Source organism: Salvelinus sp. IW2-2015, unplaced genomic scaffold, assembly GCF_002910315.2.
Source record: "Salvelinus sp. IW2-2015 unplaced genomic scaffold, ASM291031v2 Un_scaffold2115, whole genome shotgun sequence".
NCBI lineage: Eukaryota > Metazoa > Chordata > Actinopteri > Salmoniformes > Salmonidae > Salvelinus > Salvelinus sp. IW2-2015.
The window spans coordinates 94,178-110,016 of record NW_019943452.1 but is presented as its reverse complement, the minus strand read 5'-3'; the positions used below and the strand labels follow the sequence as shown (position 1 = coordinate 110,016).

At 42.9% G+C, this 15,839-nt stretch overlaps 2 protein-coding genes across 4 annotated transcripts in view; one reads left to right on the top strand and one right to left on the bottom strand.

Annotated features, from left to right (window-relative positions):
* Positions 1–1,106: 1,106 nt before the first annotated feature.
* LOC112072991 (xaa-Pro aminopeptidase 3) lies at positions 1,107–8,678 on the bottom strand. 3 transcript variants are annotated; one of them, XM_024140364.2, is made up of 11 exons: positions 8,587–8,678; positions 7,714–7,858; positions 7,076–7,198; positions 6,453–6,860; positions 6,040–6,224; positions 5,902–5,964; positions 5,666–5,779; positions 5,402–5,487; positions 5,109–5,292; positions 1,929–2,049; positions 1,107–1,522 (listed from the first exon to the last, which is right to left on the bottom strand). In XM_024140364.2, exons 2-11 carry the CDS (start codon positions 7,784–7,786, stop codon positions 1,356–1,358), a joined length of 1,524 nt encoding a protein of 507 aa, XP_023996132.1. In that variant the 5' UTR covers positions 7,787–7,858; positions 8,587–8,678; the 3' UTR covers positions 1,107–1,355. The 3 variants fall into 3 exon arrangements, with proteins under 3 accessions (XP_023996132.1, XP_023996134.1, XP_023996135.1); XM_024140367.2 differs by lacking the exons at positions 1,929–2,049; positions 8,587–8,678 and having other exon boundaries at positions 1,367–1,522; positions 7,714–8,072; XM_024140366.2 differs by lacking the exons at positions 5,666–5,779; positions 5,902–5,964; positions 8,587–8,678 and having other exon boundaries at positions 7,714–8,072.
* Positions 8,660–15,839, top strand: part of LOC111980197 (hsc70-interacting protein) — an 8,298-nt gene continuing 1,118 nt past the window's right edge. The window contains exons 1-11 of the mRNA XM_070440006.1: positions 8,660–8,769; positions 9,206–9,254; positions 9,346–9,430; positions 13,149–13,222; positions 13,455–13,521; positions 13,639–13,723; positions 13,823–13,933; positions 14,772–14,874; positions 14,981–15,097; positions 15,186–15,237; positions 15,461–15,574. Coding sequence (XP_070296107.1) covers positions 8,660–8,769; positions 9,206–9,254; positions 9,346–9,430; positions 13,149–13,222; positions 13,455–13,521; positions 13,639–13,723; positions 13,823–13,933; positions 14,772–14,874; positions 14,981–15,097; positions 15,186–15,237; positions 15,461–15,574 — 967 coding nt within the window. The remainder of the gene's footprint in view (positions 8,770–9,205; positions 9,255–9,345; positions 9,431–13,148; positions 13,223–13,454; positions 13,522–13,638; positions 13,724–13,822; positions 13,934–14,771; positions 14,875–14,980; positions 15,098–15,185; positions 15,238–15,460; positions 15,575–15,839) is intronic.

The window sequence follows — 15,839 nt, the reverse complement described above, 5'->3', positions numbered from 1 at the left end:
CTGGAGAGCCAGACCCAGCCCATCAGAATGAGTTTTCCCCCACAAAAGGGCTTTATTACAGACAGAAATACACCCTCCCTCTTCTCAGACAATCCCCCAGTTAGAAGAAGCCAGATGTGGAGGTCCTGAGCTGGCATTGTTAAACGTGGTCTGCGGTTTTGAGGCCGGTCGGATGTACTGCCAAATACTCTAAAACGATGTCGGAGGCGGCTTATGGTAGAGAAATTAACAGTAAATTCTCTGGCAACAGCTCTGTTTGGACATTCCTGCAGTCAGCATGCCAATTGCACGCTCCCTCAAAACTTGAGACATCTGTGGCATTGTGTTGTGTGACAAAACTGCACATTTTAGAGTGGCCTTTTATTGTCACCAGCACAAAGTGCACCAGTTTAATGATCATGCTGTTTAATCAGCTACTTGATATGCCACACCTATCAGGTGGATTGATTATCTTTGCAAAGGAGAAACACTCACTAACAGAGATGTAAACACATTTGTGCACAAAATTTGAGGGCAATAAGCTTTTTGCGTCTATGGAACATTTCAGGGATCTTTTATTTCAGCTCATGAAACATGGGACCAACACTTTACATGTTGCGCTTATATTTTTGTTTAGTATACATCTGAAGCACTTTGAAGGGGTATTGGCGCCGGAAGACAGCACGCCCTCCCAGGCTCCCCCTGAGCCTGTGTAGGGATCAGATTAGTTTATTTTTTAACAGTGAAGTTTTGTTATTTCTGGTAGTTTGTTCCGTTTTTTGTTGGTAGTTACGCTTTTTGGGAAAACCCTGTTTCCATCCCGCACAGTAGGTGGCGGGATGCACATTAAATTGTGCAATCGCCAATACCGAAGAAGAACCCACTGAAATGTGACCCGTCACTCTTGAGAGGGATGAACACTCACTCTTGCTCACACTCAGCATTTTGAGGAGTGTATACAGTCACACTTCAGTTGGGAGCAAAGTATATACCCTCCCCATGTCTAGTCTCTCTCAGCCCTAACTCTGTGCACAGGCTCTTTCAACATCAGCAATGGTTTTGGGTGTGTCAGAGGACAGGATCAAGGGGTTTATCTCGTCTTGAATCACAACGTCGTCCTCTATTCTCACNGTTTTTGTTGATAGTTCCGTTTTTTGGGGAAACCCTGTTTTCATCCCGCACAGTAGGTGGCGGGATGCACATTAAATTGTGCAATCGCCAATATACCGAAGACGAACCCACTGAAATGTGACCCGTCACTCTTGAGAGGGATGAACACTCACTCTTGCTCACATTTAGCATTTGAGGAGTGTATACGGTCACACTCCAGTTGGGAGCAAKGTATATACCCTCCCCATGTCTAGTCTCTCTCCGCCCTAACTCTGTGCACATGCTCTTTCAACATCAGCAATGGTTTTGGGTGTGTCAGAGGACAGGATCAAGGGGTTTATCTCGTCTTGAATCACAACGTCGTCCTCTATTCTCACCSCAAGTCCACGGAATCGCTCTGGAACCTGGTCATCGTCCTCACATATGTACAGCCCTGAAAGAGAGAGATGGACTGGAGTGTAGTCACTTGATGCATTCATGCACACACATGCATTAAACACTGGAACAGTAGTGCTTCAGTGTTTGTATAGGAATCTCTGGTTGTTTCACTGGGAAGGCTGGGTTTACACTACACAAAACATTCTCCTTAGCAAAACATAAATGATGCTTGTGTAAAGTTACATTCTACCATGTAAACTATGTGGAGCCCACCGTGCGTGCGGTGAGTGGTGCAGTAATAAAGTGTTGCCTCTAAGGCGGAATAACCCTAGTGGAGTGTTAATCCAGCCTAAAAAGTCCACAGTTTTTCCAAGTTTGTCAATCAGTTGAATATGACTAATATGAAGAACTGAACTGTGTGAGTGAGAGAGAGATTGTACCCTGGCTCATGTATACAGTACCTGGCTCTATTGTGATTGCCATTCCAGGCTGGAGGGGCTGAGAGCGGGAAAGCTCAGGGGTATCGTGCACATCCATGCCCAGGTAGTGACCAACATGGTGGGGGCAGTAGCGCCGCGCCGCCTAGAAGCAGCAATACAGGTCACCGAAGCAACAAAGTACACTGCATGCTCAAGCTCTGCACTCAATGTTCCAATATCTCACGTAAAACTCATTCTATGTGGTGATAAAGTTGCCTTCCATTAAAAATCTAGGTTTATCTATGGTCAAGTTTCAGTTTGAGAAATGTAAGTTAATTTATTACTGCTGGTAGTCATCTACTTTTATCTATCAATGACATCTAAAATTTGTATTTCAGGAGGGAAGGATGAGTGTTGGTCCCATAAGTACAAATAAAAATGTATCTACCAAAATTACCACAGCTACACTATTGATTTCTTATTCAATGAGCATATATGCTAAATAAACCTGCTCAACTGGACAACATTTGGATTGGAGTACACTATTAATCTCAATATTGAGGCATTTGCTAGTCAGGATTGTTAGCAAATATTTCAGTAATTGATTACACTTCAATTCGCAATCCAAAACTTTTGAAAGAGCACAGCTGCCCAATCAAATGTATATTAAACTTAGGTTTGGCTTGATTCCCCCCCGAGTTGAATTGCTACAGGAAAGTGATGCCTCGATTATAGGTAGTACACAGGGATATTATGCTTTACGAAGGGTGTAATTAGGTCACTACTTTACAGTTTAAATGGGCCAGAAGACGTTATGGTCATTTCCTGACCACAGACCATTGGAGAGAGCAAAGTAAACACAAAATATCCAAAGTTCCAGGATTCTTTGCCCAGAAAATATTTTAACTGTGAGTGATAGGGTCCCTTCTTTCAGTTCTGTGTCTGCCTTTCATTTTGACATATTTATTGTCACATACACCGGATAGGTGCAGTGAAATGTGTTGTTTTACAGGGTCAGGCATAGAAGTACAGCACCCCAGGAGTAAATTAGGGTTAAGTGCCTTGCTCAAGGGCACAGTCAGATTTTTTACCTTGTCGTCTCATGTATTTGAACCAGCGACCTTTCAGTTACTGGCCTAACGCTCTGATCGCTAGGCTAACTGCCATCATGGGTAGGCCTAACACATTATAATAACGGTCAGTAATAAACCATTTACAAGGCATTTAAACAGTTTGCTCACCATTTATTAATCATTACTCCAACATTAGTACATCACACTACTTCAACAGTGTGATTGTTTTGGAATAAAATGTTCAATATATTTCCTTAAACATCCTGTGTTGTGTTCTTTTAACATTGACAAGTTCTAAGCCAGGTTTTCCCAAACTAGGGGTTGCGAGCCCACCTGATTTGTAGTGGGGTCGCAAGAGAATTTGCATTTAGTTCATAGAACTGGGGTTACATCAGTAACCACCGGTAGCCGCTAAATGCAGTTGTAATGAACAGAGTGGTTTCTGTTTTCTTACTACAACCGAGTGGACAAGATTAGGCACTAAATCAGACTTGGGGTGATGTTCTTTTCTACACAGAATATCATACAACATTATTGCCTGATAATCTTCTGAATTTCCCAATACCTTTCTGATGCATGTCAGTCATTTCAAACCATACCGATTAAAATACTGTCAAAAATACTGTCAGAGTGATTTGTAATAGACTGTCATAGCCAACATTTTTAAAAAGTTAACATTGGCTGTTGATTACATTACTTTTTTTACATGGTGGGGTCACTATTTATTTTATCAAAATGGGGTCCCAGGCCAAAAGTTTGAGAACCCCTATTCTAGGACATTTTGAGACCATCTGGTACTGCTAGAATGCCTAACATGGCAATGGCATGTCCATCTTTTGGTGAGAAATTACACTGGTCACTCTAAACATTTATAAAGAACTATAAATCGAGAAAGCAAACCGATATCAATCGCTCCGGTGCCATTGCTGAAAGATCCTCCACCACACACCGGTCTTGCTGAATGCCTTCTCTCCAACCCAGCCTCCCAACATAAGCCGGTGTGATACCTAGGCTACTCCTGTGGCGTGCTGCAATCCTTGGCCCCGACCTTTCGGTCTTCTCCCGACTACCACCCAGGCCTGATTATTGTGCAACCTCATAGGCCTAATATTTTAAATCGGAGTCTTAGAAAACGTATGGCTATTTCTCACGTTGATCGTTAAGCTACAAACGAACATGTTGCTATTGTCTACCCTAGACTCTTACACTGAGGATGATGAATTTAGGGACCGATGCCCCATAAACGGGGAAAGATTTGTGTTTTTACCATGTTGCATCCTGGGAGAAACTATACGCTTTCCTGGGTATTGCACCAGAGAACTCTGCCTGTTTTTCACATTCGACACGGAAGAAACTGAACGCTTGCATTTACATGTCTAGATTGTTGTCGGTAATTAACCATGTCTCTGGACTGTACGCATTTTGAAATCCGTGGTGTTAAAGACTGATTATTGTACTCTGCTTTTTTAAAATCTTTATTTAACTAGGCAAGTCAGTTAAGAACAAATTCTTATTTAAAATGACGGCCTACCCCGGCTAAACCCTAACCCGGACGACGCTGGGCCAATTGTGCGCCACCCTATGGTACTCCCAATCACGACCAGTTGTGATACAGCCGGAAATCGAACCAGGGTCTGTAGTGACACCTCTTGTACTGAGATGCAGTGCCTTAGACCGCTGTGCCACAAGGGAGCCCTTTTACTGTCAGGAAATGTGCAATCTAACTCAGGTCCTGCCATTTCTTACCCATCTGAATTAAAAAGGTCAATGGTCTGAAGTTTCTGCACATAAATGTAAGAATTTAGGATTATAAAGGACCTAAATGGTTTATTACTGAACGTTATTAGTATTAAAGTGTTTGTTATCCAATAGGGTTTTTGATACACAGCATTAACCTCTAATACCCTTTCCTAGCCATTGAGTCTCCGTGGTCCCCTTAAGCCACAAAATATAACCCATTACTTTCAATTAAATATTACTATTAAAACATTTGAGTAAATAAGTGATATTATCATTTACGTTGATGCTAAACACCCTTCAGTTATCTATGCATGCATTTGATACCATTATCAGTTAACCTGGACCTGGAGTTATTTTCTCCAACCATGGAACTACTTTGAGCAGAAGGACACAGCGACACTGAGCGTACCTTAAGTGCATCAGCATCACTGGTGGAGCCCTTCACAATGCCCAGCTGTTTGAGTTGGCGTCCCAGCAGAGTCAACATGGTGCTGTAGATGTGGTCCAGACTGACTCCTGGGGAGCACAGAGACAGACAGGCCTTCTGCACCTCCAACACCCCCTCATACAACTCTGCCTGGGCAGGGCTGAACCTGGGCTCACCATGCAAGAGAGGGGTAGAAAAGGAGACTTCATTAAAAGGAGGGAGAGAGGAGAGAAGGAGCAAACATCCAAAATGGTATCTCTGTTGATGCAACTTACTTTCCGTTCACCGGCCAGGTGCGAGTAATATCACTGACATAACAAAAGTATTCACACCCTCCATCAAGTAGCACCATCTCCCCATTCTGAGAGAAAGAAAAGACAAGGAATTGGGCAGTCTTGTTTGTCTGGACACAGACAGAGAGTTGCTGGTAGATGTAGTATGTACAATCGTGGCAATGCTGGGGTGTTAATAATTCTAAATCTTCTGACCTCAGAATTGTGGGCCCACATTCAGCAGCAACATTGCATATGTCCCTTCACCTTGACAATCTGGTTGTTGTTTATGTAATGAAGTGTATTGGCTCGGTTTCCCCCAGCAACCACAGGAGGATAGGCCAAGAAATTGGCTCCATGGGCACGGCACTCAAAATCAAACTGGGATTGAGAAATAGATTCACATGAACATTTCATCATTATCGTTGCTACCATAGGTGTTAAACCATATTTTCAATGACAACACACCATAATTATAAAGTGTCTAAAGACCTCTAACTCACCTTAGCATACAGTAGAGCTTCATCAATGTCCCCTTGAGAAATACCCATAGTCTTCTTGAATGCCTGATAGAGGGGATGCAGAGGGTTTACGTGAACAGTTGAGAGTGCTTCACTCATGGCGTGTGTGAGGTGACTCACCTGTGCTGTGATGCGACCAGCCTCCTTCATGAGAGCCACCTCGGCTGGGCTCTTGAGGGCCCTGAGGGAGTGTGTAAGGGGTCTGAGAGAGCGCACCATGGGCCCCCCTTCCAGCAGGGGCCGAACATGGGTCTGGTGGAGCCCAGGGTGGCAGGGCTTGGAGCCATCATACCACACAGTGCTACCTGAGAGAGAGGGAACAATCAGAGTAAAATTGTTAGTGATATAGTTTGTCTAATTTCTTTACATCACTTTGAAATGGTTCAAACAGTTGCATTTGTTCGGAATGAAAATTTGATCCACAATTTGGAGCTACGTTCCTCAGGCTTCTAATCCCTAATCTTTCATCCAAAAGAGTAACATTTACTCTAAAATATGTATGTTCGAATGACTTTCCCGTAGTTACCCCCTACCTTTAAGGCTTTTGAGTACAAGTCCCAATTCTTCTGTGCAGTGGACCCTCTCGACCCCAGTCAACGCTGCCGCCCCATCCTTCCCTGACCTGGGCCCGTCCCACAGCTCCCTGGCCGGGTCCCTGCGGGGTACAAAGAGGATGGCCTGGTCCGGGCGGCCGGTACCACACAGAACCAGGGCGCTGTCTGGTTCAAGGATGCCTGTGAGGTAGAGGAAGTCCTGGTTCTGGTGGAAGGGGTAGGGGATGTCATTGGTCATGTAGCAGATTGGGTGGGACAGGACAATGACGAGGTGTTTGTTGGACGAAGCAGTGGGTCCCAGCCGATCTGCCTGAACCTCGATGAGAGAGGCCAGTCTTTGCCGACGGAGATCAAACTCTGTTTGGGTTAAGCCAGGGGTCACCTCACCTGTGACAGAGAGCAAGAAGGGGAAGAAGAAGTTATAAACCCACCATTTAAAACTCCCTGAAGCGACTGCACTGTACTACACAACAGTATTCATACCCATAGTTTGTGGTTGTGAATAAGATAACAATGAGCAATATCAACAATATCGGGTAAATGCTGTAGAGTAACTGATTGGCATAAATGGGACATAGCTGTATGCCCATGAGTACATTCACCATTTTTTATGAAGTGTGGATGAGTGAAGGGGCTTAGCTGGCCGAGGTATCTTGGTGGAACCTTCCGCGGTTTCCACCCTCCTGGTTTAACGGAGACATTCCGACATGGGCACCACAGATGACCTGCAGAGAGGTTACCAGTGAGGGAAAAGTTTGCTAATAAATTCAGTTCTTTTTCACCTAGGTCTTACAGAATCTTCCACAATCAGCTGGCCATACAAATCTACATGATATAAGATTTTTATACATGACATTATAAGTTGATCCTATAATAAAAGTATGACATGTCATTGGGGAATAACATGTATTATGCCTTCCATCTTGCTGAGGCAAGCATTTGTGTTATACAAACATACAATGTGAAATTAGCTTGCATAAATAATAGGGAAGATCTCAAATGCATTCTCCACGCGTCCTCTTTTAAAACCCACTGGATGAGAAAGCAAGAGGTCCCTCCCCTCGGACCTTCTCCTCCAATAGGATTTGAGAAAAGGACGTCATGCGTACACAATTGTGATCTTGACCCTGACTACAGTAGTTAGATAAGCTCATTTGTCTGGACAGTGGCCAGATATAAAAATGACCTTCTACCATTGTAATAAATTTAAATACAAATAACCAAATATTTCACCACTCACCTTGACTCCAAAACTTTGAGTGTGACACCAATTGGGTAGCGGATCTGGTCAAAATGTTAAGTGAGGGCAACATTGTTGCAAGTCGGTCAGACTATCAGCGACAGTTAACTCCCATCATGATGTCCACAAGTAGTGGCGCTAAATTCTATTGCGGTATACACAATTACATAAAATATAAATACTTTAGCAGACTAAAAATCTAACGTAAACTATATAATACGACTACCTCTTCATACGACAGCCAACATGTAGGAATTTGTGACTGTATCATGTCGATAAATGCATCTGTCTGTCTGCCGTGCTTGTGAGGTGACAAGTTTCAGCCTCCCCTGTAAGACAATCGTTACCATTGGTGGAAGTACAATATTAGGTTTTTTGATTGGATAGCAATTATATGACCTCTTTTGTTTGCGACTTGATCCATTCACGCAGGACCTCATCGCTTGTTTTGTTTGTCATATGTTTCTATCTAATTAATGCCTGCGTTAAAAACATCTACGGAACAACATACACCATCGACTAGTAATTTAAAGCGATTGTTGTAGCGGCTTGGTTGCACCCCTCTACTCGAAGCTACCCCTCGTTGAAGAGCTGTCTGGTCATACAGGTAGCTAATCTAACCCTCATATACTGTGTTTTATTGGAAATAATTAGGCTTTCTGGTTTGTTTTCCCTGATTTTATCATGCATTCAAATAATCCCCACGGCATGACTAACTCGACAGAATTCCAGAATATTCTATCCTCACAATCCATGCAACATTTCTACACGTGCCCTGGGACAAACTGTTTTTTGAGATAAAGGAGTTACCTAGTTTACTAATAATACTAAATGAGGCTGTGCAGCACATGTGTATGCTATCAATGCTCATACTTAGCTAGCAGTTTCATTTTTACTTCCTCGCACTTTCTTGTTGTGTAGCGTGTGCTGGACCTGTGAAGTGAGAATGGACCCGCGGAAAGTGCATGAGTTGAAGGCCTTCGTGAAGTTGTGCGACGAAAATCCCTCCATATTGCACCTTCCCGAGCTCGGCTTCCTCCGGGCCTGGTTGCAAGGGTCAGTTGATAATCCTTCTGTTTATCGCACAGCGTCAAGCTTGCAGTTGCTCTTTATCGTCAAAAGTAGCGGGCCACTATCTGTTAGGAGTCGGATCAACCCATGTTCAAACCCCGGTTTATTCCCCGGATATCAATAGTATTAGAGTTAAATGAATGAAGTCATTGTTAATGCAATTTCGTGTGATTTTTGTTGTTGCCAATTCCCCAACTACCTGGAACGGGAATGCCGCAGTCACACCCACTCACTGCTGCTAAATATCAGGCATATTTCTCTCTGTCTGATAAGTCAGTACAAAGTACTTTATTAATTGAATAAAACATAGGAATTCCTAGTGTACTAAGTAATACACCAACATGTACTGGCAGCAGTTGGCAAAATTGAAAGCCTCTATTGGAGAGAATTAAAATTTGAACGAAGATTCTCTTTTTTTCAGAATGGGAGCTACAATTCCACAAGCCCCCCAAAATGACTCTTCATGCAAGGTATAAGTATAACTTGTTTCATATATCCATCCAGTTTCTATATTTGACAGCCTACCAGTACAGTTCAGCCAATAAAACAAATTCATTTCAGGGTGGGTGTCCATGTGCTGGAGCTCCTCCCCCTGCCTCTGCTCCTGAGCCCCATGCCCCCTCTGAGAGTGAGGAGAGTGAACTAGGTATGTCCATGGCAGCTTTCTCACACCTGGCCCACACATTTTCCCACAGTCACCCATTGAGTTCGTAAAGAAAATGGGTACACAGGCCAAAGGGTTATTGTCCCTGGAAATTATTTTTTCGACTCACACACCATACCAATAAATCCTCACCCAGACATTTACAGTTCCATTCCATCTAATACATTTAGTGATATAGTGAACAACAAACAATACGTTGCATGACCACACAGTTTGTAACGATGCCTTATGAACTGATTGCCAAGCTCTTGAGCAGTGCTTATACAACCAGTGGCGATTATAGCATGTAAATCTTGGTGGGGCCAAAAAAGAATAATTGCACCACTAATCAATAAATGAATTGCACTATAATGGTGACAAACGGTGCCCACAAACTGTTAAGGCCTACATAAAGCTGTCCCTACAGCAGTTCCAACTAGAGGTCGACCGATTATGATTTTTCAACGCCGATACCGATTATTGGAGGACCAAAAAAAGCCGATGCCGATTTTTATTTATTTGTAATAATGACAATTACAACAATACTGAATGAACTTAATATAATACATCAATAAAATCAATTTAGCCTCAAATAAATAATTTTACATGGTCAATTTAGTTTAAATAATGCAAAAACAAAGTGTTGGAGAAGAAAGTAAAAGTGCAATATGTGCCATGTAAGAAAGCCAACGTTTAAGTTCCTTACTCAGAACATGAGAACATATGAAAGCTGGTGGTTCCTTTTAACATGAGTCTTCAATATTCCCAGGTAAGAAGTTTTAGGTTGTAGTTATTATAGGACTATTTCTCTCTATACTATTTGTATTTCATATACCTTTGACTATTGGATGTTCTTATAGGCACTTTAGTATTGCCAGTGTAACAGTATAGCTTCTCCTCGCTCCTACCTGGGCTCGAACCAGGAACACATCGACAACAGCCACCCTCGAAGCAGCGTTACCCATTGCTCCACAAAAGCCGCGGCCCTTGCAGAGCAAGGGAAACAACCACTCCAAGTCTCAGAGCGAGTGACGTTTGAAACGCTATTAGCGCGCACCCCGCTAACTAGCTAGCCATTTCACCTCGGTTACACCAGCCTCATCTCGGGAGTTGATAGGCTTGAAGTCATAAACAGCGCAATGCTTGACGCACAACGAAGAGCTGCTGGCAAAACGCACGATAGTGCTGTTTGAATGAATGCTTACGAGCCTGCTGGTGCCTTCCACCGCTCAGTCAGACTGCTCTATCAAATCATAGACTTAATTATATCATATTAACACACAGAAATACGAGCCTTAGGTCATTAATATGGTCGAATCCGGAAACTATCATCTCGAAAACAAGACGTTTATTCTTTCAGTGAAATATGTAACCGTTCCGTATTTTATCTAAGTGGTGGCATCCCTAAGTCTAAATATTCCTGTTACATTGCACAACCTTCAATGTTATGTCATAATTATGTAAAATTCTGGCAAATTAGGCGGCCCAAACTGTTGCATATACACTGACTCTGCGTGCAATGAACGCAAGAGAAGTGACACAATTTCACCTGGTTAATATTGCCGGCTAACCTGGATTTCTTTTAGCTAAATATGCAGGTTTAAAAATATATATTTCTGTGTATTGATTTTAAGAAAGGCATTGATGTTCATGGTTAGGTACACATTGGAGCAACGATTACGCCCCGCATCGATTCTATGCAACGCAGGACACGCTAGATAAACTAGTAATATCATCAACCATGTGGAGTTAACTAGTGGTTATGAGTGATTGATTGTTTTTTATAAGATAAGTCTAATGCTAGCTAACAACTTACCTTGGCTTACTTCATTCGCGTAACAGGCAGTCTCCTCGTGGAGTGCAATGAGAGGCAGGTGGTTAGAGCGTTGGACTAGTTAACTGTAAGGTTGCAAGATTGAATCCCCCGAGCAGACAATGTGAAAATCTGTCGTTCTGCCCCTGAACGAGGCAGTTAACCCACCGTTCCTAGGCCGTCATTGAAAATAAGAATGTGTTCTTAACTGACTTGCCTAGTTAAATAAAGATTATTCTCGATTGTTATGAAAACTTGAAATCGGCCGTAATTAATCGGCCATTCCGATTAATCGGTCGACCTCTAGTTCCAACAACACCTTACCACTGCTATACTTGGCTATCAGCGGAGCCTTGTCTGGCAGCGAAACAGTTTATTCAGCCTCATTTACTGCCTCTTTTTTTAAAAACAGATGATATGACTGACTTGCTTAAACAAATGTGGTTTCTACTGACAATTGAGATGTACAAACTATGGCACAAGGGGACGACATTAAGACATTAATGAGCGAACCAGGGCGGATGTAGTCAATATAATTATTTGTTCTGCACTTTTGAAATGTACAGCGACATAATTCAGAACATGGGCTGTTCTTAGTGTTTTCCCTGTACACCAAATCAGAACCGTAGGATAAATAAAGGGGGCATATAAGCACACAATGAAAGCTCTTACAATATTCAATGATGACATTTCTCAAACAGGTTATAGGCTACATGTGCACCACTGAGTCAGAACAGTAACGTTAGGTGAAATTAAGAGGTGAAAATAAACCAAATTAATAGGGTGATGGGCTACTAACAGCTTACTACGCAACATATACTTAGTATTACTCTAGTATTACTTTCTTAGCTACAGTATACATATCTCCCTGGCATATTACATAATTTATGCAGCAGCATATAAAACATTTTTGGACTTGTGATGTGCTCACTTGAAGAGGAAGGTGGCGCAGTGGTCCTTCGCAGAAAAATTTTGTCATCAAAAAAAGACAAGAGGCCAGATTTACATTTCCGAGTTGGATTTGGATGACCGTTCAAAATTTATTTTCCCAGTCTGAGCTAATTTATTCCCGACTTCCCAGTTGCAATTCTTGCAGTTAGCCACTGTCACAAATTTCTTCCAAACCACTAATTGTTGAATTTGCGATTTACAACTTGTTGTGTAATGTTTATGTCCAATGGCCGATGAGCACCGATGCATTTTATCTATTAAATTAAGGTTAAACTAAAAATTAAAAAATAAATTTAACTATAATTTCTCCGTTATTTATTTTCATATGACAAGGATTTAAAAGGATTTTCCAGTAGATTGTCGAATTGATGACTGCTAGCAAAGATTTTGAAAGTAAGATGTTGACATGATCAGTCCAGTCAAAGCTACTGTACATATCGTGATTTGACGTGATTTAATCTGTGGCCAATGACCTTGAGCCTTCTTGGAAGGGCACTACTAATGTAATTCTATGGCAGGAGCCAAAGGTCTTGAATTTTCGATGTCTACCCTTAATACTTGGTTGTGACTTAGTGTCCTCATGAGTGACAGAACACGGAGCCAATCACGGCGCAACGCTCCTATTTTCTGCTGGCTTGCCCTACCGCCACAGAAAGCACTGAGCTAGGCTGAAAGACCATATTTGTATTCGGCTTTATTAACTCAATGATATATATTTATTTTACATTGTTTGCAAACTGATATGTGACTCGTATTAATGCCAAAATAACATGCAAAACAGGCAAGCCCACAAAAAAATGTGGGGCTCAAAACAGGTGGGGCTCTGTCCCACCTCTCCTGAATGACGGGTTGCCACTGTATACAACATACAATAACGGAATTAAAGGTGCAAGCTTTCAGTGTGTCTCATATCTACAAAAATTTTGAAGTCCTTGATGGATCCCCTTGCTTCTTCAGAGATCGACCAAGATGGGGTGATTGAGCCAGACACAGACGAACCTCAGGAGATGGGAGACTTAGAAAATCTGGAGGTGAGAATATTTACTCTACTGAAGACATCTGTTATTAATATAACATAAGGATGGGAGAGTGCATGAAGTGCTTTTCATTTGGGGAGTTTCTGCAGATGAGAACTAATGAGAAATGCATCTAGTGAGCATGCAAGCCCTGAAGAAGACTGCTTGGGAATTTCCCAGGCAAAGTAGAAGACCACATGGCATCTCATATGTCTTGCAGATAAATAGTGTGTTCTTGTTCCTTTAGGTGACAGAGGAAATGATGGACCAGGCCAACGAGAAGAAGATGGAAGCTATCGAAGCGTTAGGAGAAGGTGGGTTGGTTGTTCTAAGGTTCTTGCATTRACATTGCMCTGACCTTGTAGTARATSRGGAAGACATTTTAATGACCAGTGGTTATAAKTATCACTTTTTGGTGCTRTCAAATACAGGTGASTTGCAGAAAGCCCTGGACCTCTTCACTGAAGCCATCAAACTCAATCCACGGGTAGCTATCATGTATGCCAAGAGGGCTAGGTGAGTCCCACKGCTAGACTTAACAATGCCATACCACATGATGTGCTCTAGTACATGATCACGTAGTATTCATACAGACTGACGTATGTTCTTTGCCAGCGTCTACATCCGGATGCAGAAACCCAATGCAGCTAAGCGGGACTGCGACAGAGCCATTGACATCAACCCAGATTCTGCACAGCCCTACAAGTGGAGGGGGAAAGCTCACAAGTATGCTGCTAGATAGGCTGCATATTCAAACTCAGACACAATGCAGTTGTATATGATTTATAAGTAATACAATATAGGGTGGTGCCGAGTAGTCGGACAAAATGAGTATCGTAAGGGATATTGGCAATTTTCTGGATACGATTATGATCAGGGTATTTTTATTATCCGTGATTGGAAAAAATACATTTGAGTGTCAGCACACATCTTTCTCAAGTTAGTCAGTCATGTGCAAGGTTCTACATGGTCTAAATAACTCAACTGGCTGGCTGTCTAAAGAAAAAGCCTGGCTGTACGTTGATCATGCTGCTCTGATTGGATAGAGTGAAGTTGTATTTCTCTGTCCACTCACGTCATAATTTCACAAGATCAGTTTTCCTTGCATATTTTTCGGTCTGATCATTTAGATTGCTGCTGCCTGCTACTATGATAAATCACATGGTGAGGACGTTTGCTATCAAGATATGTGCATAATATCTAACATGCGAGGCATGGGTAGGGGGGAAAAATATGAAACGCTGATGGGCATTCTGACTGAGTGTTAGCAAACGTGGCAGCCCACTGCAAGTTGAGGACACAGACACACACCTCTGCACGCTGCTCCTAATCTGTAGCTTTATTTTGCAGTGAATGTGCAGGGAGGTATTTTGCTAACATTTAATAAGTCCATAGTTAAATAAAGGTTAAATAAAATATTAAAACACTTCTGTTTTTTCCGGTCACGGGTATCATCTGATCCGACTATCAACTGTCAATATACAGATACGATTACGAGTATGGCCATTTTGGCACACCCCTAATACAATACTTTGATTGAGTCTCTTTCCTCTTTGTGTGTCAGGTTGCTGGGGCACTGGGAGGAGGCAGCAAAGGACCTGGCCACTGCCTGCAAACTGGACTACGACGAGGATGCCAGCGCTATGCTGAAAGAGGTCCAGCCCAAGGTACCCAGCCACTAACTGTCTTTTTGAAACCAGAGCAGTTTCAAGGTTGTCTGGTCAATCAGTGTCTTCTGGTCTGACTTTCAACTCATGCTCTTTCTCTCCTCAGGCTAATAAAATCATTGAGCACCGGCGCAAGTATGAGCGCAAGAGGGAGGAGCTAGAAATCAAGGACAGGAAGGAGAGGGTAAAGAAAGCGAGGGAAGAGCATGAGAAAGCTCAGAGGGTGAGTGTTTGGTGCAAGAACAGAGAGGAGAATAAGAATTTCAAAATAGTGTCTCAACGTTAAAACATTTTTTTTTAACTCTGCACAGGAGGAGGAGGCTAGACAAGCAGCAGGAGGAGGTGGCTTCCCAGGTTTCCCAGGTAAGAGAGGGAATATGGGTTCATGAAATGTCTTGACGATAAGTTGATTAGCTCAATCAGGTTTGTCTGTGCAGGGCTTGAACAAAGGCCTGTAATCCATGGCCCTGTAATTCTCCAGTACCTGGGCTGGTGACCACTGCTCTACATTATCTGACCATCACCCAAGGGTCCATTTGGAGCCCTGTAATCGCATTAATCCTGGGTTCCTTGTCTCATGCTGTAGGTGCTGGCGGTTTCCCAGGGGGTGCTGGCGGTTTCCCAGGGGGTGCTGGCGGTTTCCCAGGGGGGGCTGGCGGTTTCCCAGGGGGGGCTGGCGGTTTCCCAGGGGGGGCTGGAGGCTCTCCTTTCGGCATGCCTGGTCTGGGAGAGCTCTTTAACGACCCAGAGGTGCTCAACGCCATGAAGGTACGACGCTCCTTAAATTGAAGTGTTTGCAGTCTTAAAGTTAGCCCTTGGATTCCATGTCAGTATCCATATCTAATCCCATCTCTCCTGTGGTTTTTCTCCAGGACCCTGAGGTGATGGCAGCTTTCCAGGATGTGGCTCAGAACCCAGCTAACATCGCCAAGTACCAGGGTAACCCCAAGGTCATGGCCCTCATC